The 24,046-nt window shown below is 35.5% G+C and overlaps 1 protein-coding gene across 1 annotated transcript in view; it reads left to right on the top strand.

Annotated features, from left to right (window-relative positions):
* SERINC1 (serine incorporator 1) overlaps nucleotides 1-23,672 on the top strand; it is a 37,800-nt gene extending 14,128 nt beyond the window's left edge. Inside the window, exons 2-10 of the mRNA XM_032862429.1 lie at nucleotides 4,607-4,768; nucleotides 7,664-7,833; nucleotides 15,296-15,375; nucleotides 15,603-15,740; nucleotides 17,439-17,608; nucleotides 17,715-17,805; nucleotides 20,149-20,293; nucleotides 20,400-20,630; nucleotides 22,068-23,672. Of these exons, the coding sequence (XP_032718320.1) occupies nucleotides 4,607-4,768; nucleotides 7,664-7,833; nucleotides 15,296-15,375; nucleotides 15,603-15,740; nucleotides 17,439-17,608; nucleotides 17,715-17,805; nucleotides 20,149-20,293; nucleotides 20,400-20,630; nucleotides 22,068-22,203 (1,323 nt within the window). The 3' untranslated portion in view covers nucleotides 22,204-23,672. The remainder of the gene's footprint in view (nucleotides 1-4,606; nucleotides 4,769-7,663; nucleotides 7,834-15,295; nucleotides 15,376-15,602; nucleotides 15,741-17,438; nucleotides 17,609-17,714; nucleotides 17,806-20,148; nucleotides 20,294-20,399; nucleotides 20,631-22,067) is intronic.
* The last annotated feature ends 374 nt before the right edge of the window (nucleotides 23,673-24,046 follow it).

The following is a 24,046-nucleotide window of genomic DNA, read 5'->3' as shown; positions in this document are numbered from 1 at the left end:
CCACCCCACCCCACCCCCCAGGTAGCCTGTGGAGCGACATCCCTCAGTGGAGCAGTCCTTTAAAAGTTCTGATTTTGTGCTTTGGTGCTCCACTGCTTGCCAGGAGCCGGCCCTTCCCTCTGTGTTATATCTTCCTGTCACTTCAGATTCATTTCTCCACAAGTCCTACCTTCCAGAAAGTGGTTGATTTTCTGTTCCTAGAATTGCTGTTCTCTTCTAGCTCCTGTTGAGCTTGCAGGTGTTCAGAATGGTTTGATAACTGTCTAGCTGAACTCCTTGGACCTGATGATATTTCTATCTCTTACTTCTCCTCCATCTTGCTCCCTCCTCTGTTTGATTCTTTTTTAAGGTAGAAGCTCAGATTGTTCCATTGAAATCTTCATTTTTGTCTAATGTAGTTTAGTACTGTAAGTTTCACAAATGTAATGTGTTATTTTCATTTGTTGTAATTTCTTTTTGGTATTTTTTTCCCCTATGGGTTAAATAGAAGTGTGTAACTTAGTTTCCATATATTTTTTCTGTTACTGATTTCTAACTTAATTCCATTGTTGGTCAAGAATACATGGTGGTTGTTTGATTTGAGACATTTTGCATATTTATTGAAATTTGAGATTTGTTTTATGGCCAGAAATGTGGTCTGTTTTGGTGCATTCTGGAAAGCAATTTGTGCCCTACTTTGGTTATATTGAGTATTCCCTAAATGTCAGGCACAATTAATTGATAATGTACAAATTTTCTTTATCCTTACTGATTTTTGTTTGGCTACTTAATGAGTGACTATAAATGTGAATTTGTTATTCTTTTCAGTTTTATTGTTTTTCCCTAGTGTATTTTGAAGTTCTCTTATTAAATGTAGAAATATGTAGGATTAGTGGTCTCCTCCATGAATATACCCATGTATGTCTCCTTTTCATTATGAAGTGTCCCTCCTTAACGTTGGTAGGATTCTTTGCTCTGAAATCAATTTAGTCTGGTACTACTATAGCATGGTATTTATTTTTTCCTTCTTTCACTCTTAACGTGTATGCATTTTTATATTTAAGTAAGATTCTTGTAGAAGAGAGAATTGGATCTCAAGATTTTATCTAACATAGTCTCTGCCTATTTGTTGGGAGTCTTTATGCCATTTACACATAGTGTGATTATGTTTGGGTTTAAATCAACCATCTTTCTATTTTCTGTTTGTGTATTCGTTTTCTGTAGGGTTTTTTTGGTTGTTTGTATGTTTTGCCTTACTTTACATTAATTAGCCATTTTTAGTATTCTGTTTTATTTCCATCGCTTTACTAGCATACTTCTTTGTCTTGAGTTTCTCAGAAGTCACTCTAGGGTGTATATTATTCATTTTTAACTTTCTACAATCTGTTTTCATTTCCAGTCATGCCACTTAAAATTTAATAATCGTGCAGTAGTATAAAGTTGAATGTCTTGAATGTCTCCTCTTGCATGCTATTTGCAGTCATCATATATTTTTCTTCCACCTTTGTTATAACTGCCCACAATATTTTTGCTTTAATTTTAATAGTTTTAGTAGTTTTAAACACAACTAATGAATCATTGAACACTACATCAGAAACTAAGGATATGTACTGTAAGTGGCTAACTGAACATAATAAAAAAGAGATAATTATCCTTTAAAGGATTTCCTTGTATTTTGCCATTTGCATTGTTCTTAATTCCTTTTGTATAGATCTGCTGTCTGGTCTAATCTTCCTTCTGCTTGAAGGATTTCCTTCAACATTTCTGGTAGTTCAGGTCTGCTAGTTTTGGATTCTTTTGTCCTTTGTCTGAAAGTGGTTTTATTTTACGTTAATTTTTGAAAGACTTTCCCTGAGCCTAAAATTTTATTGTTTGTGTTTTTTTTAATTTATTTAAATTTTTTTTTAAGATTTTATTTCTTTGACAGAGATCACAAGTAGGCAGAGAGGCAGGCAGGAGAGAGAGAGAGAGGAGGAAGCAGGCTCCCTGCCAAGAAGAGAGCCTGATGTGGGACTTGATCCCAGGACCCTGAGATCATGACCTGAGCCGAAGGCAGAGGCTTAACCCACTGAGCCACCCAGGCGCCCTATTTGTGTTTTTTTTAACATTTTTTTAGCCATTTTTTTAATTAAAATTGACGTTTTCCTTTTTCTATATATAATAAGCCTTAATTTTTTCTGCCTGCTTTTTATATATATCTCTATTTAAGGTTGTTTTTAAGCCGTTTGTGATATGAGTTGGTATGGTTTCCCTCGTGTTTATTTTGCTAGAATTTCATTGAGCTTGGATCTGGGAATTTATAATCTTGATTAAATTTGGGAATATTTTGACAATTATTTCCTCAGTAGCACTCTTCTGGTCATCTCCCCTTTTGAGAACTCCAGTTTCACTTCCATTAGGCAGCTTGAAGTTGTCAACGTTGTTCTTTTCATTTTTGTCCTAGCATTTTTGTCTCACTTGTTTTGCTGTGTTTTGGGGTTCACTTATCTTTTTTTGCAGTATGTTAGTATTTTTTGGTTTAGTTATTTTATTTTTCATTTCTACAGGTTCTGTATAGATCTTTTATATTATCTTCTATGGCTCTCCTTAACATATTGATGGGGTTTTTTAAATCTCCTTCATATTCCTTGAGAGTATGAAATACAGTTAAAATAGTACTTTTATGCCATTGTCTATAATTCAGTCATCTGTGTTTAATCAGGTTAATTTTGATTGATTTTTCTTATTAAAAGTTATATGTTCCTACTTTCTTACATAACTGTCAAATTTTTATTAGATGTCAGATATTGTAAATTTTACTTTCATGGATGTTGGATGTACTTGTATTTTCAAAAGAAAATATTGGGGGCTTTGTTCTTGGGCATAGGTGAGTTACTTAAAATTTGATGTTTTTGATGTTTCCTTTATGCTTTGTTAAGTGAGACTGGAGTAGTCTTTAATCTTATGCCTTACTTTTATTCTGAGTAGTAGCCTGTGACTCATTGCCTCCTGGATTACAAGGTTTTTCCACTGGCTGGTGGGAATACCATCTCTTCCCCTCCTTGGGTATTTTATTCAGATGGTTGCAGTGATAAGTGCTTTGCTGAAGATTCAAGTTGAAGCCTCTGCAGATTTCCAGAGCTCACTTTGTAGCTTTCTTTTCTCCAGGATTCTGCCCTGTAAACTCTAGCTGCCTTTACTTTTCTCAATGACCAACTCTGTTCCAGCTCCCAGTTGTCTCCTTAATTCAGGTGGACTGTTGGCCTCTGCTTAGATTCAATCTCCCTGTTCTGGAAGCTTTCCCCAAGCAGAAAGATGGATCAGTTCAGTCATGGAGTTCACATTGTTTCCTCTCTCAGAAATTACTGTCATGTATTGCTTATTGTTAATTGTCTGAAAAACCATTTTTTTGTTTAACTTTTTCCATTGATTAAGGCAGTAGGATATGTCTGGTCACTATTAACTCCCATCTTGACCTAAGTTTATAGTAATTATCTCAAGCTTTTTTCTGTTTGTAATTTTATTTTCAGCTGTGTCTGTTTTGTTCCTTGATAGTATTCTTTAAGTTTGACTTTCTCTTTTCATTATCTTATTTTATTCTTTTCCCATTTCATTTTTGAACTCTTTTACATTTGCTTTTTGTTATTTTTCTGTAGTTCAGGTGAAACGCTTGTACAGAATTTCCTTTTACTAAGTTTTGTTTTGTTTCAGGCAGGATTCTTCGAATGTCTCTCCCTCACCCTTTTTCCACTTCCCTGAGGGTTGTGCTTATTTATTTCTTTTGCTAGAGTATGTGTGCATAGTTGCTATGACTTTTATTTCTTTTTTTCTTAAGCTTACTATAAACAGCTTTGTCTGCATTATATGGGTTGCTATAGTGTGTAGGACTGCTGCCATACTCCCTTCCCATGGTTTCTGAGACTTTTCCCCCAGAGCTGCAGCTCTAAGGTTGGAATATCCTACTCTGTCCCAACTTTCTGAAGTCTGACAGCATGGGGAGCTGAGCCAAGGTTATGGTGAGTCCTTGTGAGAACACTTAATGCTTAACCTTTCTGAAATATTGGCAGATTCACTAATCAGTGTTCATCTCTCCTGGTGAGGGAATTACCCGATTTCCCTGGTATATTCTAGTAGTTTACTGTGGAGTTCCAGGGGAGAAAGTTAGCTAGCCTGAATTTTCACTACTACCATCTCAATAGGAAAAGATAAGGATACCAGTTCCCTTTTTTTTTCTCTTCTGGGATATTGGAGATTCTCAGAATTTTGTGAATTCACCAGTATGATACCTGGGGGCTAGAGGACAGGAGCCAGAGATGGGCTTGTTATTATTCCAGGATTTTTTGTTTGTTTTTGCTGAACTCTTTGCGGCTATTGGGTTTGTTTTTTTTTTCTTCGTTGTTTTAGCTGATTTGATTTATTTTAATTGATTTAGAGGTCAAACACTTTTATTTTTAACTTTGGTCCATCTTTACACAGAAAGTACATAGAAAGTTTATGGATAATTACATGTGAACCAAATACATTTTGTTCCTTGGTAATTACTTTAACATCAGTCTTTTTTTTTTTTTTTTTTTTTTTTGGAGTAGATGAAACAAATTTTCAGTGTATCATTTTAAAATGTACTAATTTTTAATACTCTTTTCCCCAGATACCATGTTTATGTGGCAGTGCCCCATGTTTGCTCTGTCGATGCTGTCCTAGTGGAAACAACTCTACTGTAACTAGATTGATCTATGCACTTTTCCTTCTTGTTGGAGTGTGTGTAGCTTGTGTAATGCTGATACCAGGAATGGAAGAACAACTGAATAAGGTTAGTTTTTTTTGTTTTTTTTTTAATTGATTAACTGAACCTGTAATAAGTATGCTTAAAACCAGTTGCTGGGTTTTGGAAATTGTAATGTACAAAGTAAGATAACTTATAATTACAGTTTTAGTAATCCTAATAACCTTTTAGGAAAGAAAGGCAATGTAAGACTAATATAAGCTTAACTTTGGTGATGGTTGTACAGAAAATGTGCTGTGGTAATAAGGAGAAATAAGTAATTCTAACCAGTTAAATGTCAGAACTCAGTGGGTCTCATGGAAAAAGCAACATTCTAAGAATGAGAACTTTTATATGCAGAGATTGAAAAATGGAAGCAAAATGAGGATAAAGAGCTTGTTGAGCAGAATATGTATGCTTTAGGAAGACTGGTCTAATAATTAGAAGTCAAGTAGTTAAATGTGGAGGCTCTTTTAGTCGTGTAATCAAGAATTGTATAGGGGGCCAGCAGTAGCTTTTCTGAATGTAGAATTAACTGAATCTGGATTTAAAAACTGGCAGTGATAGAGTAATATATAATACCCAGATTCTGATTCTGGACAACTAGCAGGAAACTTACTGTTAACCGTTGGGGGGAATGGGGGTGATGTGTTTTATTTAAAAAACATTTTTTTTCAGGGAGTCAGGTTATAAAAGGAAATGAGGAAAATACTCATTTAGTTTATAAAACATTGACTTAGGAATATTGCACTACATATGTGTTCGAGAAAGTGTGTGTGTGTATCTAACAGGAAGTAGGAAACACAGTATGTAACAAAAAAGAAATCTTAGCTGGAGGTGTTTTGGGAATGGAAATGAAAGTTGAAACCATGGCAGCATATGCTGAAGAAGACCATTCAAAGTGAGGAGACTGTAACTTTTACAAACCTGTTATTGAAAGGGGTTGGTAGAGAAAAGGGAGCCTTAGAAGGAACAATGAAAAGGGGTGAAACAAGTGAATGCCCTGTTGTGCAGACCTTAGGAAGAAAGTATTTGACAGCCAGTATATCATTAGTGTTTTGAGAAAGTGATTTCTTTAGAGTGCTGGGATTAGAAGTGGAAGGAGACCCAAATAGCTATGAGGAAATGTATCTAGTAGTTATAAACTGCTGATTCGAGGAGTTTTGTAACAAAGATGATGGTCTCAGAGGGCAGCTGAGTTAAGGCAAAGATTTTTTAGGATGAGATTTAATCATTTATATTTTGATACGAGCTTTAATCTGTATGAGGGAGAGAGGGAGGAGGTGATCAAGAGAAGTTATAGAAGTTGGCTTTCCACCAAGACAAGATGAATGATAACAGAAAATTTGAGGTTGAGAAGGATAGTATGGCAGTTGACCTCCATTTTAAAGCACAGTATCTGCTTGATGTTGGCTTTAGGGTAAGGAAAGATGGTGAAAGTTTGGAAAATGAGATTATTATGATTTTAAAAGAACTAGCATTGTACATAGTAAATGTGGATGACCAGCTAATGTTACTCAAGTCCTTGGCTATAAGTAATACAAAAGTCTAGGTAGTGTTTTCTCATACGGTTTTGTCGTGGATCCAGTTGACTGTGGTTTTAAATAATTTAGATGGTAGGTGTTAATTCTCATCACCAAATGTTTCTGCTTCTCTGCTTTCTGAAGGTCATCAATGATTTGCATTTCCTAGAGTGCCATGTCTTTAATACTTACTCATCAGTGAGTTGTGAGTTGAAGAAATACATATCAGCTTCTACTTACTGATATAAGATTTCCTTTTTTCAATTTGTCACAACATGTACATCATTTGAAATGGTGGCTTCTCCAACAGCCTGGACTCCTGAAGTGACTATCAGAACCAGTTATGTACATGCACAAGAGCAAGAATTATATATTTGCTGTATTAAGCCACTGATACTTGGGGATTGTTACTGAACTAGCTCAACCTGACTAACCTTAACCTGACTAATTAATGATGGGAATTTGCCAGGTGGTGTCCTGCTACCACACAAGGGAGTGGGATAATTAAGGATGTCTAGTTGTGTACGTGTTGCAAGTGAGTATGGGTAAGTATATACTGCCCTAGGGCTTAAACTGGGTTGGAAAGGTGAGATTTAAGTGAGACCAGGAAAGGGTTTATAGACTCTGCAGGAGCTAGCAAAAGGAAGTAGTGCCTCTCCATTAGCTTAAATACAATGATAAGTTCTTGGTTTTAAGGCACAAATTAACAGTCATATTTGGCATATCCATTTGCTTTAACATTTTCTAGAGGAAATTTATTCTCATGTAGAAGTAGTGTATGTGGTTCTGAGGATTGCTCCCATTTATTGCATTTAAGGTCCTGTGTGTGTGTGTGTGTGTGTGTTCAGGTTCCAGTGTGACTTTCAGTAATGGCCATCAGTCTTTTTCAGATTTCTAAGTTAAAAATAAATCAGTGGCAGCTATTTTTTAATCCAGATCATTTCATTATCAAAAATAACACCTGTAGAATGAGACACCAAAACTCAAAATGTATTTAGGTCTCATTGGTTTCAAGGAGCCATCGTTGTTTTCCTTGGTATTTAGAAGCTGACTTACTTTATAATTCTCTGCTTTCTGAAGGTCATCAGAGCTTTTTTTGAGCTTTTATTGACTGTATTTCTCTCTTATACAGATAATTGAGATATCACAGGAGAATGAAAGTTTTAGGACATTTGGACTAAGTCTGCAAGTCAAAATAAACATCCAGTTGTGGATCAGTTTATAGTTTATCATGGGCTCAAATAAAGTGAAAAGAAAGTTAAATTTCTAGCTGATGAAAATGTTCCAGACTTACCTTGCTTACATATTCAGCAGAAACTGTAAAGCATATTTCTGTTTTCTAAACCTGAAACTATCTGGTTACCTAGAACTTGTTTTTATTTGAAAAAATTCGACATCATAAACTCTTTGTTTTTTCTAGATTCCTGGATTTTGTGAAAATGAAAAAGGCATTGTTCCTTGTAATATTTTGGTTGGCTATAAAGCTGTGTACCGTTTGTGCTTTGGCTTGGCTATGTTCTATCTTCTCCTCTCTCTGCTAATGATCAAAGTGAAGAGTAGCAGTGATCCAAGAGCTGCAGTCCATAATGGGTATGTCTTTGAGTAATACAAAAGTCTAGGTAGTGTTTTCTCATTTATTTTATTTTGTCTAAAGAAACTATAAAATAAGTTATGCAATTTTCAGATTTGTTATTCATGAATGACCAGGTAAAAATATCTTTTTGTCTCTACTGAGAATATCAGATTTTAGAAATATAAATATTAAATAGTAGCCTTGGGTCATTTGTTGGTATAATCTCTGATGCATGATGTTTTATAGTTCATGATAAAAAGAGGATCTACTGGGGCACTTGGGTGCGGCAGTCAGTGAGCACCTGACTCTGGGTTTTGGCTCAGGTCATGATCTGAGGGTCATGAGATTTAGCCCCGCCTCGGACTCCACACTCAGTGTGGAGTCTACTGGCAATTCTCCCTCTCTCTCTGTCCATCCTGCTTGTGCATTCTTTCCCTCTAAATAAATTTTAAAAGGTGGCGGGGATCTACCATATCTGTTACTAATAACAGGGAACTCCGTCTTCCTTCTCGTAGTTCTTGGTAGATCAGTGTTATTACTACATGAAACTGAACTTGGTTACTTAGAACTGCATTCTCACCAAAATGAAAAATTTTAATCCTCAACAGGGTGATTTTCTAAATGGTTGGTTGTACTAGACAATCTAGAAAAAAACTTTAGGGTCCCTTTTATTAATCTTCCTTAATGAAGAGCATCACCTCTGGTACTTAATTTGAATGTTTTGAATTTTATCTGTTCTTTTCTCCCCATAAATTAAAAAAAATTGTTTTTGAATATTTGCTGTTGCTTATTTATTACTAAGACAGGAAGAATGAGCAAGTGAGAAATACAAATGTTAGTGAAAAATATATTGTGACAGGTTGAATTTATTTTGTTTATTTTGTTCTTGTAGTCACTGGTATTTGTTTATTTGTACTTTTACAACTATATTTATTAAACGTGTTTTTAAACACTTTTCAGCGTGCATCACAGAATGGCTATGACAGCTCTTCGCTGAGATAACACTTTAGTCAAAGTAGCATGCTTGTAGCACACTTAACCATTTTCCTTACATGTGTTTTCTTTTTAATTGAGATATAATTAACATATAACATTGTAGATTTAGCACCTACAAAATGTTGATTTCATACATTTGTATATTGCAGTGTTATTACCATTGTAGGGTTAGCCAACACCTCAGTAATGTCACATAGTTATTACTTATTTCTTGGGGTAAGAACAGTTGCAGCTTTGAGGTCTGTAATACAGTTTTGCTGCTTACAGTCACTATGCTGTGCATTAGATCTCCAGGATTTACGTACTGGTTGCAAGTTTGTTCCCCTTAATGACCTGTCCCAGTTCCGCCCCCCACATACCCCATACTCTGGTAACCATTCTATACTCAATAGAGAATTCTGTTCTCAATGAACAAGCTTGGCTTTTCTAGATTCCACCTATGAGTGATATCATATGGTATTTTTCTTCAGCTTATCTCAGCACAATGCCTACAGTTAATATATGTCCTTGCAAATGGGAGGGTTTGCTTCTTCCTCGTGGCTGTATAACATTCTATTAATGTATCTGTCTTTACCACAGTTTCTTTCTTCATTCATTGACAGACACTTGGGTTGTTTTCATATCTTGCCTATTGTGAATAATGCTGCCGTAAACATGGGAGAGCAGGTATCTTTTTGGTATCCTGTTTGTATTTCCTTTGGGTATGTAACTAGAAGTGGAATTGCTAGATCATATGGTAGTTTTTATTAATTTTTTTTTTGAGGAACCTTTATACTGTATTTCATCGTGGCTGACCTAGTTTACATTCCCACCAGCAGTGCGCAAGGGTTTCCTTTCCACCACATCCTTGTCAACACTTGTTACTTCTTGTCTTCTTAATGATAGCCATTTCATTTTAACAAGTGTGAGATGATATTTCATAATGGCTTTGATTTACATTTCCCAGATGATTAGTGATACTAAGCCCCTTTTTAAATACCTTTTGGCCATTTGTATGTCTTTGGAAAAATAGCTGAGTTCCTCTGCCCATCTTTTAATGGATTTTCTGTTTCTTGATTTAGTCTTGATAGGTTGTATGTTTTTAAAGAATTTATCCATATCTTCTGGTTATGCAATTTGTTGACATAAAATTCTTCAAGCAGTTTCTTATGAATGTATTTCCATAGCATCGGTTGTAATGTCTCCTCTTCTGTTTTTGATTTTAAGTACTCTTTTTTTCTTAGTCTAGCTAAAGGTTTGTCACTTTTATCTTTTTGAAATACCAGCTCTAGTTTAATTGATCTTTTCTATTTTTTTCTGTTCTGTATCATGTTTATTTCCACTCTGATCTTTGTTATTTCCTGCTTCTGCTAACTTTGGCCTCGCTTTTTCTAGTCCTTGAGGTATAGTTAAGGTTATTAGAGATCTGTTTTCTTTATATATGCATTTTTCACTATATACTTCCTCTCAGAACTTTTTTTTTAACACAGATTTCTTTTTTATTTTTTTATCTTTTTACTAATTATTTTTATTGACCTATAATGTGTATTATTTGCCCCAGGGGTACAGGTATGTGAATTTTCCGGTTTACACATTTCACAGCACTCACCATATCCCATACCCTCCCTGATGTCCATAACCCAGCCACCCTCTCCATAACCCCCCTCCCCCCAGCAACCCTTAGTTTGTTTTATGAGATTGAGAGTCTCTTATGGTTTGTCTCCCTCCTGATCCCATCTTGTTTCATTTTCCCCCCAGACCCCCACCCTGTGTCTCAAATTATTATTTTATATATATATATATATAAGACAATAATTATATATATATTAAGATGATGTATATATACACATCTTCTTATCCATTCATCTGTTGATGGACATCTAGGTTCTTTCCATAGTTTGGCTATTGTGAACATTGCTGCTATAAACATTCAGGTGCACATGCCCCTTCGGATCACAACATTTGCATCTTTAGGGTAAATACCCAGTGGTGCGATTGCTGGGTCATAGGGTAGCTCTATTTTCAACTTTTTGAGGAACCTTCATGCTGTCTTCCAGAGTGGCTGCACCAGCTTGCATTCCCACCAACAGTGTAGGAGGGTTCCCCTTTTTCCGCATCCTCTCCAGTATCTGTCGTTTCCTGACTTGTTAATTTTAGCCATTCTGACTGGCGTGAGGTGGTATCTCATTGTGGTTTTGATTTGTATTTCCCTGGTGCCGAGTGATATTGAGCACTTTTTCATGTGTCTGTTGGCCATCTGGATGCCTTCTTTGCAGAAATGTCTGTTCATACCCTTTGCCCCTTTCTTGATTGGATTACTTGTTCTTTGGGTGTTGAGTTTGAAAAGCTCTTTATAGGTGTTGGATACTAGCCCTTTATCTGATAAGTCATTTGCGAATATCTTCACCCATTCAGAACTGCTTCTGCAGTGTCCTGTATGTTTTATTTATTATGTTGTTTGTATTTTCATTTGTTTAGAGATAATTTCTCTTTTGATTTCTTCTTTGATCTCTTGATTTTGCAGGAGTGTGTTGTTTAGTTTCCATGTGCTTGGAAATTTTCCAGGTTTCCTTTCTAGTTTCATTCTGTCGTCATTGGAAAGAAAAACAACTTGGTATGATTTCAGTCTTTTTAAATTTAAAAAGACTTTCTGGGGTCCTGTCATGTGATCTGTTCATGTTGGAGAATGCTCCATATGCACTTGAGAAGCATGTGTATTCTGTTGCTATTGGATTGATTGTTCTTTAAATGTGTTCCGTCCATTTGGCCTAATGTATCGTTCAGATCCAGCATTTCTTTGTTGATTTTCTGTCTGGAGGATTTATCCATTGCTGAAAGTGTGGGGTATTGAGGTCTCTTACTGTTATTGTTACCCATTTCTCCCTTAAAATCTGTTAGTATTTGCTTAATATACTCAAGTGTTCTAATGTTGGGTATATATATATTTATGATTGTATCTTCATGGAGAATTGAGTTGGCCCCTTTACTATTATATAACAGCCTTCTTTGTCTTATTACTTTTTTTTTTTTTTTTAAGATTTTATTTATTTGTCAGAGCACAAGCAGGGAGAGCGGCAGGCAGAGCAGGTAGAGGGAGAAGCAGGCTCCTGGCTGAGCAGGGAGCCCAGCCGATGCGGGGCTTGATCCCAGGAATACCTGAGCCAAAGGCAGACGCTTAACTGACTTGAGCCACCCAAGCATCCCTCCTGTTACCTTTTTTGTCTTAAAGTTTTCTTGTTTGATATAGGTATGTTAACGGTACTTCCTTTTGCTTTCCAATTGCATGGAATATCCTTTACTATCCCTTCACTTTGAGCCTGGGAGACTTCTTAAATCTGAAGTGAGTCTTCTATGCAGCATATAGTTGGGTCTTGGTTTTTTATCCATCTAACCATACCATGCTTTTTGATTGGTAAATTTAGTCATATACACATTTAGGGTAATAATTATTGGTATGTAAGGCCTTAGTAATGTTACGTTATTTATTGCTTTTTGATTGTTTTGTATTTCCGTTTTCTTTTTCCTCCATTTCTGCTTGCTTTTGTAAATTGGTGTTCTTTCCTTCTTGTTTCCCTTTATCTTTTGTGAACCTACTGTAGGTTTTCGCTTTGTGGCTACTGTGGGGCTTACCTAAAACATCTTTTAGATAAAACAGGCCATTTTAAGCTGTTAGCATAGCAGCTTAACTCCAGTTGTATACAAAAGCTCTATCCAGTTAATCCTCCCCTTTTAGAATTTTGATGTCACAATTTAACAATTTTTACATGATGTATTAACATAGTGTAGTTTTTTAATAGTTCTTACTAGCCTTTATAGTTAAATATTAACATATCATATTATAGAATTAGTTTCCTAAATCTTACTATTTATCTTCACCAGTCTTTTATATATGTTCATATGTTTTCATATCACCAATTAGCATTTTTTTCATTTAAGCTTGTACTGTCACCATTTTTTTTTTTTTTTTTTTTTTTTTTTGCAAGATAGGTCTAGTAGTAGTGAACTCAGCTTTTATTTATCTGGGAGAGTATTTCTCTTTCATATCTGAAGGATGACTGGTAGAAGGAATATTCTTGGCTGGCAGTTTTTTTCTTTCAAAACTTAGAACGTGTCGTTTCCCTCCCTCCTGGCCTGTAGAATTTCTGCTGAGAAATCCGCTGCTAGCTTAGTGGGAGATCATTTGTAGATTAAGATCCTTATTTCTCTGGCTGCTTTTAGGATTCTTTTTCTTCCATCTTTTGACAATTTGTGTTTTAGAGAGGGTCTTTTGCATTGAGATAATAGCAGTAATAAATTTATTAGATTTGTGAACTCAGGTGTATAATACTTCCCAGGCTTGGGAAATTCTCCATTACTTCTTTAAATAAACTTTGCCCCCTTCTTTCTTTCCTCTCCTCTGGAACACTAATTATTCTAATATTTAGATACCATAGATCAAATGGCTTGCTTCACTCTTTTTCATTCTTTTTTCCTCTGTTCACGCTTACAGGGGTATTTCAGAATTTGTGTTCTCTGGGTCGCTGATTCTGTTGGACATTTGATGTACCCTGCTGCAAGTGCTCTCTTGCATTTTTCATTTCTTTCGTCATATTCTTTGGCTCCAGATGTTGGTTCTTTTTTTACAGTTTCTGGCTTTGCTAAAGTTCTCGTTTTGTTCATGTATTTTTTTTTCCTGATTTTGTCTTTTTGTGTTTTCTGGGAGCTCTTTGAGTTTCCTTACAGCAGCTATTATTCTTTATGCACTAGATTGCAAGATTCTGTGCCTTTGAGCTCAGTTGTTGGATTATTTTCTTCTGTTGATGGGAGTGTTTTCTTGTTCCCTGTAGTTTTGTGTTGTTGCTTGAGGTAGCAGATAACTTAAGTCTCTACAGGTTGCCTTCAGATGGGGTGTACTCTTGATCCTGTTACGTATCTGGGGTTCTCTGTGACCTTGTATTTATACACTGGCTGCACACTTCTTGCTCCCTTTTGTGGAAGAAGTCTTAAGCTTTTATGACTTCTCGGGGTCTTAAAACTCACCTTACTGGCTACTGGAGGTCTTTGTTTGTTTTCCAGAAGGTGGCACTATGGCTGAAGTTTGTGGTTTCTCCCTTCCCTACAGATGGTGGTGTTTTTCTCAGAGCACTCTCATTTCTGGATTGGCTCTTTCTGCCACACTTGGGAGCACACACAGAGAGCTGGCTGCAGAGTGGGTTTAGTACTCCAGGTGTTTGGGGTCCCACACAGCCAGCAGAAATATCCTTGGCTGAGGATCTCCCAGAGACTTGTGAACATATTTCCTGCTTAAATCCTGAATGTAATTGGCAGAAACTGTGTTCCTTTAATGCTTTTTGATGTTCTTTGCTGCTGCTTTTCCCATTTCCTGTTCCCCCTTAGTCATGGAGGTCCTGCCTCCATAATCTGGGTGCTTCTGGAGAAAAACGGGTTTCTTTAGAATTGTCCCGCAGAGTTGGAGTAGCTGTCACTCACAGTTCTTGTTTTGCTCCAGGGGAGAGAGGTTGCTGCCAGGTAGTGTCCATACTCTCTTGCCATGGTATAGGGGCGGTGCTGACAAAGTTTCTCTTCCCCTCTCTGTTGCACTGAAACTCATCTCCCCAACACACATACAGGCCATGCTGGAATCTTCCCTCAGGAGAGCTGGGCTATTATAAGTTGTCTCTCATTCATGGGTATTTGCGTACATCAGCACTCTAGGTTTTCCCCAACTGGGAAAAGGTGGGAGGGGTTAGGGATGTTTATTAGTTCTGCAGCCCATACCAGAGTCTGTCTGCCTATTACCAAATACACAGGTGCTGGAGACGATTATCCTGGGTCTCTTAAATGTTTCTTGATCTCACACCCTGCTGCCGAGACCCTTCTGTTAATGGTTGGAAGCCTAATTAGTTGTTAAGAACAGGGGAACCAAAAAATAGGCTCTTTGCCATCAAGACGCTGATGTCCTAAAAGCTAGTGTTTTTTTTTTATTATCAGAGTTTTGGATGGAGCATTTATCATGTGTTTATAAAACCTGTTCATTTGTACAGTGCACCTTATACTTTCACATATTATTCTTATTTTTAATTTCTTATTCATGTAAAGTTAACATACAGTGTTAACATTAGTTTCACGTATACAATATAATAATTCAACAGTTCCATATATTTCTCAGCATTCATCAGGATAAGTGTACTCTTAATCCCTTTATCTGTTTCACCCACCCCCCCTCTGGCATCCACTCATTTGTTCTCTGTATGTAAAGTCTGGGTTTTTTTGGTCTTTTTTATTTTGTTCATTTGTTTTCTTCCTTAAATTTCACTCAGCATTATACCCATTCATTATTTAAAATAAACCTGTGAATATAGAATATTCTCATTTTCTCATAGTGAATTAATTATAAATCTTTCTTTCTTAAAATGGTCCTAAACAGTCACATAAACTTTTTTCAGATGCTCTTAAAAGATTTCATATATGAAACTATTGATTGAGTGAATCTGTATTAGTAAACTCTATTTCTGTTTCTTTCAGATTTTGGTTCTTTAAATTTGCTGCAGCAATTGCGATTATTATTGGGGCTTTCTTCATTCCAGAAGGAACTTTTACAACTGGTAATAAATCTTTTCATAATTGTGTGATGTTTATATTTTATAAAGAAACTGAGATAACTGTTTCTTGGAACTGTAACACTACTTGTTTTGTTTTGTTTTTCTTTTTTTCCTCCTGTTGGCAAAATCAAGACATTTGTGTAAAATATTTCCTTTTGTGTATTGTGATTACGAAGGTGAAATAATAAAAAGTGAACCAGCCACTGATTTGTATTTTTTTTTTCTTTCAGTGTGGTTTTATGTAGGTATGGCAGGTGCCTTTTGCTTCATCCTCATACAGCTAGTCTTACTTATTGATTTTGCCCATTCATGGAATGAATCATGGGTTGAAAAAATGGAAGAAGGGAACTCAAGATGTTGGTATGCAGGTAAGCTTTTTTCTTGGAGCATCTTCAAGATAGGTGAACTTTGAAGGTGAGAGCAATGTATGTAGACTATAGGGAAATCAAGATTTTTATGATGTTTTTGTGAGTGGCATCTTATCACATTGTGTCAACAACTTTACTTGTTGAAATAGTTTTTAGGTAATTGATTAGAACACACCTAAGAGCCAGAAAATAATCCAGAGTACCTTGAATGGCTAAAATAGATGTTGCAAAGGCTGTGTTCTATGGCTGACAATATGTACTTTTTACAGCGTAATTTCCTATTTTACAGCAGGTTAAAAATACTAAAGGGACTAGGACTGCTAGAAATAAACAGTGGTATAATTCATAAACATCAGCATGCAGAAAAAATATAAAAAGCAACTCTAGAACATTTCTTTTTATATAAGTGGAAAGATGCCTTTTTGTGTCAGTAACACGTAATGGGGTTCTTAAAGTACTATGACTGTTTTATTTGTAATGATGAGCTTGAGTCCAGTGGTTATACTGCAGAACAGGGATCAGAATTCATTTGCTTGCCCCAGATGATGAAAAGGAGGGAAGAGATTCAGGTTAAAGTGCATAGGCAATCCTTGTGCAAACAGAACTGTGATGACCGTATTTTATTTAAGGTGCATAGCTGCTGCTCAGTTTCATACAGTAGTTGCCTTGTGGAAATGTGGGCTCAGTATTGCTTGAATTTTTTCTGATTCCTTTCAAAAGAAGCCATAAATATAAATCCTTATGTGAAATGATAAGAGTTTCCACTAAATATTTTAAATCAGATTGAAAGCTATATTCATTCTTATCTGCTAGCCTGATACTTCTCTCACAACTCGTTTGTTTTATTGGATCTCAGTGGTTAAAATAAAGAGAGTTTAGTATCCAAAGAAATAAGCTTCAGTCATTTGGAAAATTCACTTTTATAGAACACGTCATTCTTTAACGCAAATCTAATGCAAGAGTTTGCTTTTGTTTCCTGCTGTATCCCCAGTGCTTAGAACTTTGCAGGCATTCAGTAAATACTTGTTGGGTGGATCCTGGCAGGCACATCTGCATAAACACCCGTATATTAAGGACGCATTAGCACAAAAACACACTGTTTTAATTTACATAGAAGAAACTTGGGTTGTCTTATTAAATAATAATGACTTACTGTTACGTAATACAATTTTTTTTTAAAGATAATTAGTTAAGGGGTGCCTGAGTGGCTCATTCAGTTTTGCATTGGACTTGATCTCATCTCAGGTCTTGATCTCAGGGTTGTGAGTTCAAGTCCTGCATTGGGATCCACATTAGGCATGAAGACTAAAAAATTTTTTTTTAAATAAAAAATAATTAGTTAATACAGGAAACATTGTTTTATGGACTTAGCATTAAGTAATTTTCTTTTTATTTTTCTGTAGTTTGAAAATAAAGGCCACTGTGTGTGAATGTATTTGTAATGGAGCTATTACTGTTAATGAAATTTTTAATGTTACCTTACTGATCTTGAAAATACTATAGTGAGCTATGTGTAAGGACTATAAAATCACTGTGATAAAGTTCAGAAATATTCTTCTCTGCTTTTATAGCCTGCATAATGCAGACAGTGTTAGTTGCTTAAAATACGTTTTGAATGATTGTTTTTAAAATGAGCCCTATGCCTAATTCCTAATATTTGTGATACATTCTAATTGTCCAATTATATTTCTTTCACAGCATTGTTATCAGCTACAGCTCTGAATTATCTGCTGTCTTTAGTTGCTATCGTCCTATTCTTTGTTTATTATACTCATCCAGCCAGTTGTTCAGAAAATAAAGCATTCATCAGTGTCAACATGCTCCTCTGCCTTGGTGCTTCTGTAATGTCTATACTGCCAAAAATCCAAGTATGATCTTTATATCATTAGTTTTTATGAAGCTTCCATTTTTCTAAGTTTCCTCTAAATCTTGAATAATGTCAGAATATTTATTTGTCGTAATTTTTCTTTGTAGGAATCACAACCAAGATCTGGTTTGTTACAGTCTTCAGTAATCACAATCTACACAATGTATTTGACATGGTCTGCTATGACCAATGAACCGGGTATGTTTTGTTTGCTTGGGTTTCTTTCTTTCTTTTTTTTCTTTTTTTTCTTTTTTTTTTTTGTAAGATTTTATATATTTATTTGCCAGAGATTACAGGTAGGCAGAGAGGCAGATAGAGGGGTGTGGTGGGGGAGTAGGCTCCCTGCTGAGCAGAGAACCCGATGCGGGACTTGATCCCAGGACCCTGGGATCATGACCTGAGCCGAAGGCAGAGGCTTTAACCCACTGAGCCACGTAGGTACCCTAAGAGAAGTTTTTGTTTTTTTTTTTTAAAGATTGTATTTATTTGACAGAGAGGGAGAGTGAGTGTGAGTAGGCAGAGCGGCAGGCAGAGGGAGAGGGAGAAACTGTCTCTCCACCAAGCAGGGAGCCTGATGTGGGGCTTGATCCCGGGAATGTGACATCATGACCTGAGCCAAATAGCCGCTTAACCGACTGTGCCACCCAGGCGCCCCTTATTTTTTAATGAATTCTACAACTTTTTTTTTTCATAAATGATTATTTTGTGAAAGTAAGCTATTTAAAAAATTAGCCTCTGGGGTGCCTAGGTGGCTTAGTGGGTTAAGAATCTGACTCTTGATTTTTGGCCCAGGTCCTTGATCTCATGGATCCTGAGATGGATCTCTGGATCACTCAGGAGGGAGTCGTCTTAAGAGTCTTTCTCTCCCTCAGACCCCCGCCACCCAACGCTCTCTTGCTCTTACTCTCATTCTAAAATAAGTAAATAAATTTAAAAAATAAGCCTCTAGAAGAAAATAGTATGGAAATAATAGCATTTTCATATTTGATGTACTGCTATGTATTTTTTTCACTTTGCTTCTTTCACTAACAAATTATAATCGTATGAAAATTATAACAAATATACCTAATTTGTAGTCTCATATTTATGATTGTGTGTTTGTATGTGTGTATATATATATATAGTGTGTGTGTGTGTATTAGAAAAGCTATTAAAATGCTCCTTGATTCATTGCTAAGCAGTATAGTTTTGTTTGTTTTTAACTAATTAAGATACTATTTTTGTCTGTGAGTACCTTGCAAGTGAATATAATTGGGCTTTCTAATGAATCTCTTTATAGGCCAGTTATATTGCATTCCATGAGATTAAGAAGCTAATATAAATCATTAGGGGTGAAACAGATGAGCAAGAAATTAGTTATTGATTTTGAAAAGGAAGAAATGGTGCCTTTTACTTAAAATTACAAAATGTTATCTGAATCTGATTATAAACTCATTAGATGCTTTATCAATAGTGGGATGAAGGCTGTTTTTTTTTTTGTTTTTGTTTTTTTTAATTGAAGATTTTATTTATTTATTTATTTATTTATTTGACAGATAGAGATCACAAGTAGGCAGAGAGGCACAGAGAGAGAGAGGAGGAAGCAGGCTCCCTGCTGAGCAGAGAGCCCGATATGGGGCTCGATCCCAGGATCCTGGGATCATGACCTGAGCCAAAGGCAGAGGCTTTAACCCACTGAGCCACCCAGGTGCCCTGATGAAGGCTGTTTTTAGTATTACAGAAAAGATTATTTTTGTTCAGGTGTTAAGTAGTTAGAAAAATTTTTTTATTAATTTGTTTTAGAGCTTACTCTTACCTGAATGGCTCTAAGATTAGAATCAATTTTGTCTTATTTTTCCCCCTAATTAATGATTGTTTTCATCATAAGATGGTAGTTGATATATCTGACTTTGTGGAAGAGAGAAACATTTTGGATACTTTAGTGAATACAGACTTTACTTTTTCTTACAAAAGTTAACAGTATGGATTAGGTCATTATGAATTTGGACATTTCCACAAAGCACTTGTTAAAATTCTAATTAACTGGTAATTTTATGTGTAAGCTCCCTTGCCTACATAGCAGTGTACTTTGACAAGTTTATAAATTTCATAAAGTCACTATTCTCTTACAGTATATATTAGGAAAAGCCACTGTATCTTCATTTAGAACACCTGAATTTTATTCCTAACTGTACTAGGGTTTTATTATACTTATGAGAGCTCATCTAAATTTCACCTTTTTCTTAATCAGTTTAGAGCTTAATATCCTCTCCGTTCTGGACATTTTTCTGGGCACTTCTATAAAGTTAGCGCTGTTATATTTAAAAGGTCTCATTATCAATAAATAAAAGGTCTCATTATCAATAAATATCATTATCAATAAATATCAGATTACTTTTTTCTTATATCTGTGCCCTTTTCCAGGAAAATTATTTGAATATGCAAGGGCAGTAAAGAGGTTAAAAAAAAAATGAAAATAAAAACACTTGTAACTAGGTCACCCAAAATAAATTACTTCTTATACTGTCTGGCATTTTAATTTGACCTTAATTTACGTTACAGAAACAAACTGCAACCCAAGTCTACTAAGCATAATTGGGTACAATACAACAAACACTGTCCCAAAGGAGGGGCAGTCTGTCCAGTGGTGGCATGCTCAAGGAATTATAGGACTGATCCTCTTTTTATTATGCGTGTTTTATTCAAGGTAAGAAAAACTGTGGATTATTTTTTAACAAGAAATCTAGCCATTCATTTAAAATTCAGTTTTTTAAATACCCTTTTTCTTTCTTTCTTAACTGTCTTTTATGCAGCATCCGTACTTCAAACAACAGTCAGGTTAATAAATTGACTCTAACAAGTGATGAATCAACATTAATAGAAGATGGTGGAGCCAGAAGTGATGGATCACTGGAGGATGGAGACGATGTTCACCGAGCTGTAGATAATGAAAGGGATGGTGTTACTTACAGTTATTCCTTCTTTCACTTCATGCTTTTCTTAGCTTCACTTTATATCATGATGACCCTTACCAACTGGTACAGGTAATTATATTTCATGAAAACTTTGCATGTGGAAATGTTGATGTTTTTCATCATTGCATTGTATGTAAAACATGTGGTATGAAGTACTTTTTATCCTCCAGTGTATTTCAAAATTTACATCTAAATGAGATCAGTATAAGAAGTGCAGACTTTACTTCCTTGCTTTGGCATTAATATTGAAATACTTCCAGATCTTGAAGAGATTAAAATCAGGAGCTTCATGAAATTACACATTTTTTACAGAAATTACCATGTTAATATTAGATTATTCTTCATTTTAAGAGCAGACTTTACTGACATATACTATTGAAAAATAAGTATTTTTTAAAAAATTCCTACACTGCGGCATATTAAGTGATAAGAATCCATGTAGTGTTCACATACATGTTCAATTCACAGCTTTGGCTGTCAGATAACATTAAACATTAAGACTTTAGATTGGGGCACCCTGCTGGCTCCGTTAGAGGAGCATGTGACTCTTGATCTCTGGGTTATGAGTTCGAGCCCCATGATGGGTGTAAAGATTACTTAGAAATAAAATCTTAAAAAAAAAGAAACCTTTAGATGAAAAATATTTTTGGTATGTTTCATTTGTACAAAAACCAGCTAAGTTTGGAATGTATTTCCTTCCGAATCTCTTAAATCTGAAAAGGCTGAAAGTGAGAGAGTGGTTCCAATATACACTTGGAATAGATTACACTTTTTATACAGGATAGGATTGATAACTCTTTTTTTTTTAATTTTTATTTATTTATCAGGGAAAGAGCACAAGGGGGAGCAGCAGGCAGAGGGAAAAGCAGACTTGGCTTCCCTCTGAGCAAGGAGCCTGATGTGGGACTCGATCCCAGAACTCCAGGATCCTGACCGGAGCAGAAGGCAGATGCTTAACTGACTGAGCCACCCAGGTGGCCCTAGAATTGATAAATCTTTTATAACAATAACCGGGCATCACAGTCCATTTCCCTGCTGTCTTATGACTGCTAAGCCAGAAGTACAGGTTCCCCCCCTACTTTGTTACAGTTTGCATTATGCTACTTCATTTTTATTAAAGGCTTATGCTAGTACCTGCTTTTGCTGACTGAAAGAAACACGAAGAGAAATTTTGCTTTTAAGAAAAAAGTCATTTACTTTACTCATAAAGGTTTTTTGTAAAAGCAAAGTGGCGTAACAAACGTACAGAAAGTGGGAACCTGTACATAAAGAACCCAAGTATTAGTAAAAGAGCTACTTCAGAAGGCCAATGTCCTTTACTCCTTTAAAGGAAATTCTTAATTTTTACCTTCACATTATTTGCTCAAGTAGTATGACAAGCAGAGCAACAGATTAGATCAGCAATTGTGTATCTGTTACCACAAACTATACAGAGAATACCTTGAAGTAAAGTAACGTGATGGCTGAATCTAACTTTTTCCCTTTCATTTTTTTCTTAAATTTTAGGTATGAGCCTTCTCGTGAGATGAAGAGTCAGTGGACAGCGGTATGGGTGAAAATCTCTTCTAGTTGGATTGGCATTGTGTTGTATGTTTGGACACTAGTGGCACCACTTGTTCTTACAAATCGTGATTTTGATTGAACAGGACTTCTGGCATGAAAGTCCCACTTTGATCATTGCTTGTTTGAGATTAACAGTATTGCGAATTTTGTAAAGTTGTGTATGTGTGTGCTTCCCATGTAACTTCTCCAGTGTTCTGGCATGAACTAGATTTTATTGCTTGTCATTTTATCATTGTATTTTTGCCATGCACATTTATATGTGTGTTAGAATGAATTACAAAGGGAGAGATATAGGAGTCTGGTGGTATAAAGTGGACATTGTTAGGTTTATCCTTAGTTCTGTGCCTGTGAAATTAAGAGTAAAAACAAAACTGCTTCTTGACAGTTTGATTTTTAAATTGTGCTAGTCCCTAAGCTGTTTTAGAAAGTGTAAAAGGAAATTATGGCTGCCTTTTGAAATATTTGATGCCTTGCTCTACAAGAGACTGCAAAGAACGTGGCTATTGTAAAATTGTATAAACAAGTGACTTAAATGCTGGTTGTCTGAAAAATCTTTTCAGGTTTTTCCATTGATGTGAAGATAAGGAACTTACACAGGTAGGGAGTGTTTGATGGACAACAGTGTAAATTATGATGGAGATTAAGAGACAGAGGCTTCATAGAAAGATTGGGGATAGTGGGTTACTAATTTGAATACCCAGTTAGGTTGTAATCTTCCCTGGGTAGGAATGGCCTTTCATATCAACATACCAACTTTGTTTTAGTCATTATAACATAGGCAAAAGTATAGGTTCAATGGAGATGTTAGGAACTCTGAAGGATTTAGACAAAGCTTTTGAAAAAGATAATCGTGGGTTAGAAGGTGTACTTTGAAAGTTCATTAAAATCGAAGGTAGTAAACTTTTGACAGGACATTACTGTAGTATAGACTAAGCCTCAGGAGATAATTAGATAAAATCTATTCCAAGCCTTTGTTTTAGAAATGAAGAAAACTGAAGCTCAGATAACTGATCAGTGACCAGGCTAGGAAATCCCAAGTTTCCCTAAAACAGCTGGCATTTCTTTGGCATTGAAAAACAACTTCTATTCAAAATACATGCATAATAGATTACACACCTCATTAGTGGTGGTTAATTCGTTATGTGATTTGCTGGTGTCCAGCTTGCCTTCTACCCATAAACCGAGGCCAGGAGAATGATGGAATGCTATAGAATATAAACTGCTTATAGTATACTATACAATAGGTTCAGAAGATGTTTAAAATGCTTTTGTATTTGCTGCCATTTAATTGAAATATATAGTTTATTATAGTCTTTCAACCTGAAAATCAGGCAGTATAACAGTTAACTTAGAAACTTAGTTAACTTGTGTATGTTACTAGTGTCATAATCTTAAAATCTACATTTGCTTCTTTTAAGGTATTTATTACTGTAAATGAAAGATAACAATTCAACTTAATTCCCCAACTTTATTCTGTGTGTTGATATTGTGTTCCATCATTTTGAATGGCTGTGTTCTCTCTCTAAATAAATGAATTCAGAGAAAGTGTGTGGTGTACTAATTCTTTAGCAACTCAAATTTAGGTCACTATAATACTCAGACCTACTTTTTCTCTTCTGTATAAAGGAACCCGAAACAGGGTTTACTGTCCATTTTATTTGCTGAAAACCTGAATTATTTTAAAGGTGGTAGTTTCATCCTTTTGGTCTTCTGTAATTAACCCATGAAATTGGATCTCAGGTAATTAAAGTCATGTTCTCCTAAAGAACCTTTAGTAGATGGGCCAGTTTAATTTGGAGAATATTTTTAACCTGCGTCCCATAGGCATTTTTTCCTAAGTTGCAAATGGATGCTTTCTGACACAAGAGGATATAAAAAAGTTCCTTAACAACAACAAATAGAAATGAAGTACTCTATTCCAT

The sequence above is a fragment of the Lontra canadensis genome, unplaced genomic scaffold (assembly GCF_010015895.1).
Source record: "Lontra canadensis isolate GAN:19392208 unplaced genomic scaffold, GSC_riverotter_1.0 scaffold23, whole genome shotgun sequence".
NCBI classification, from domain to species: Eukaryota; Metazoa; Chordata; class Mammalia; order Carnivora; family Mustelidae; genus Lontra; species Lontra canadensis.
The sequence above is the reverse complement of the archived record's forward strand: the minus strand, read 5'-3'. Positions and strand labels throughout refer to the sequence as shown.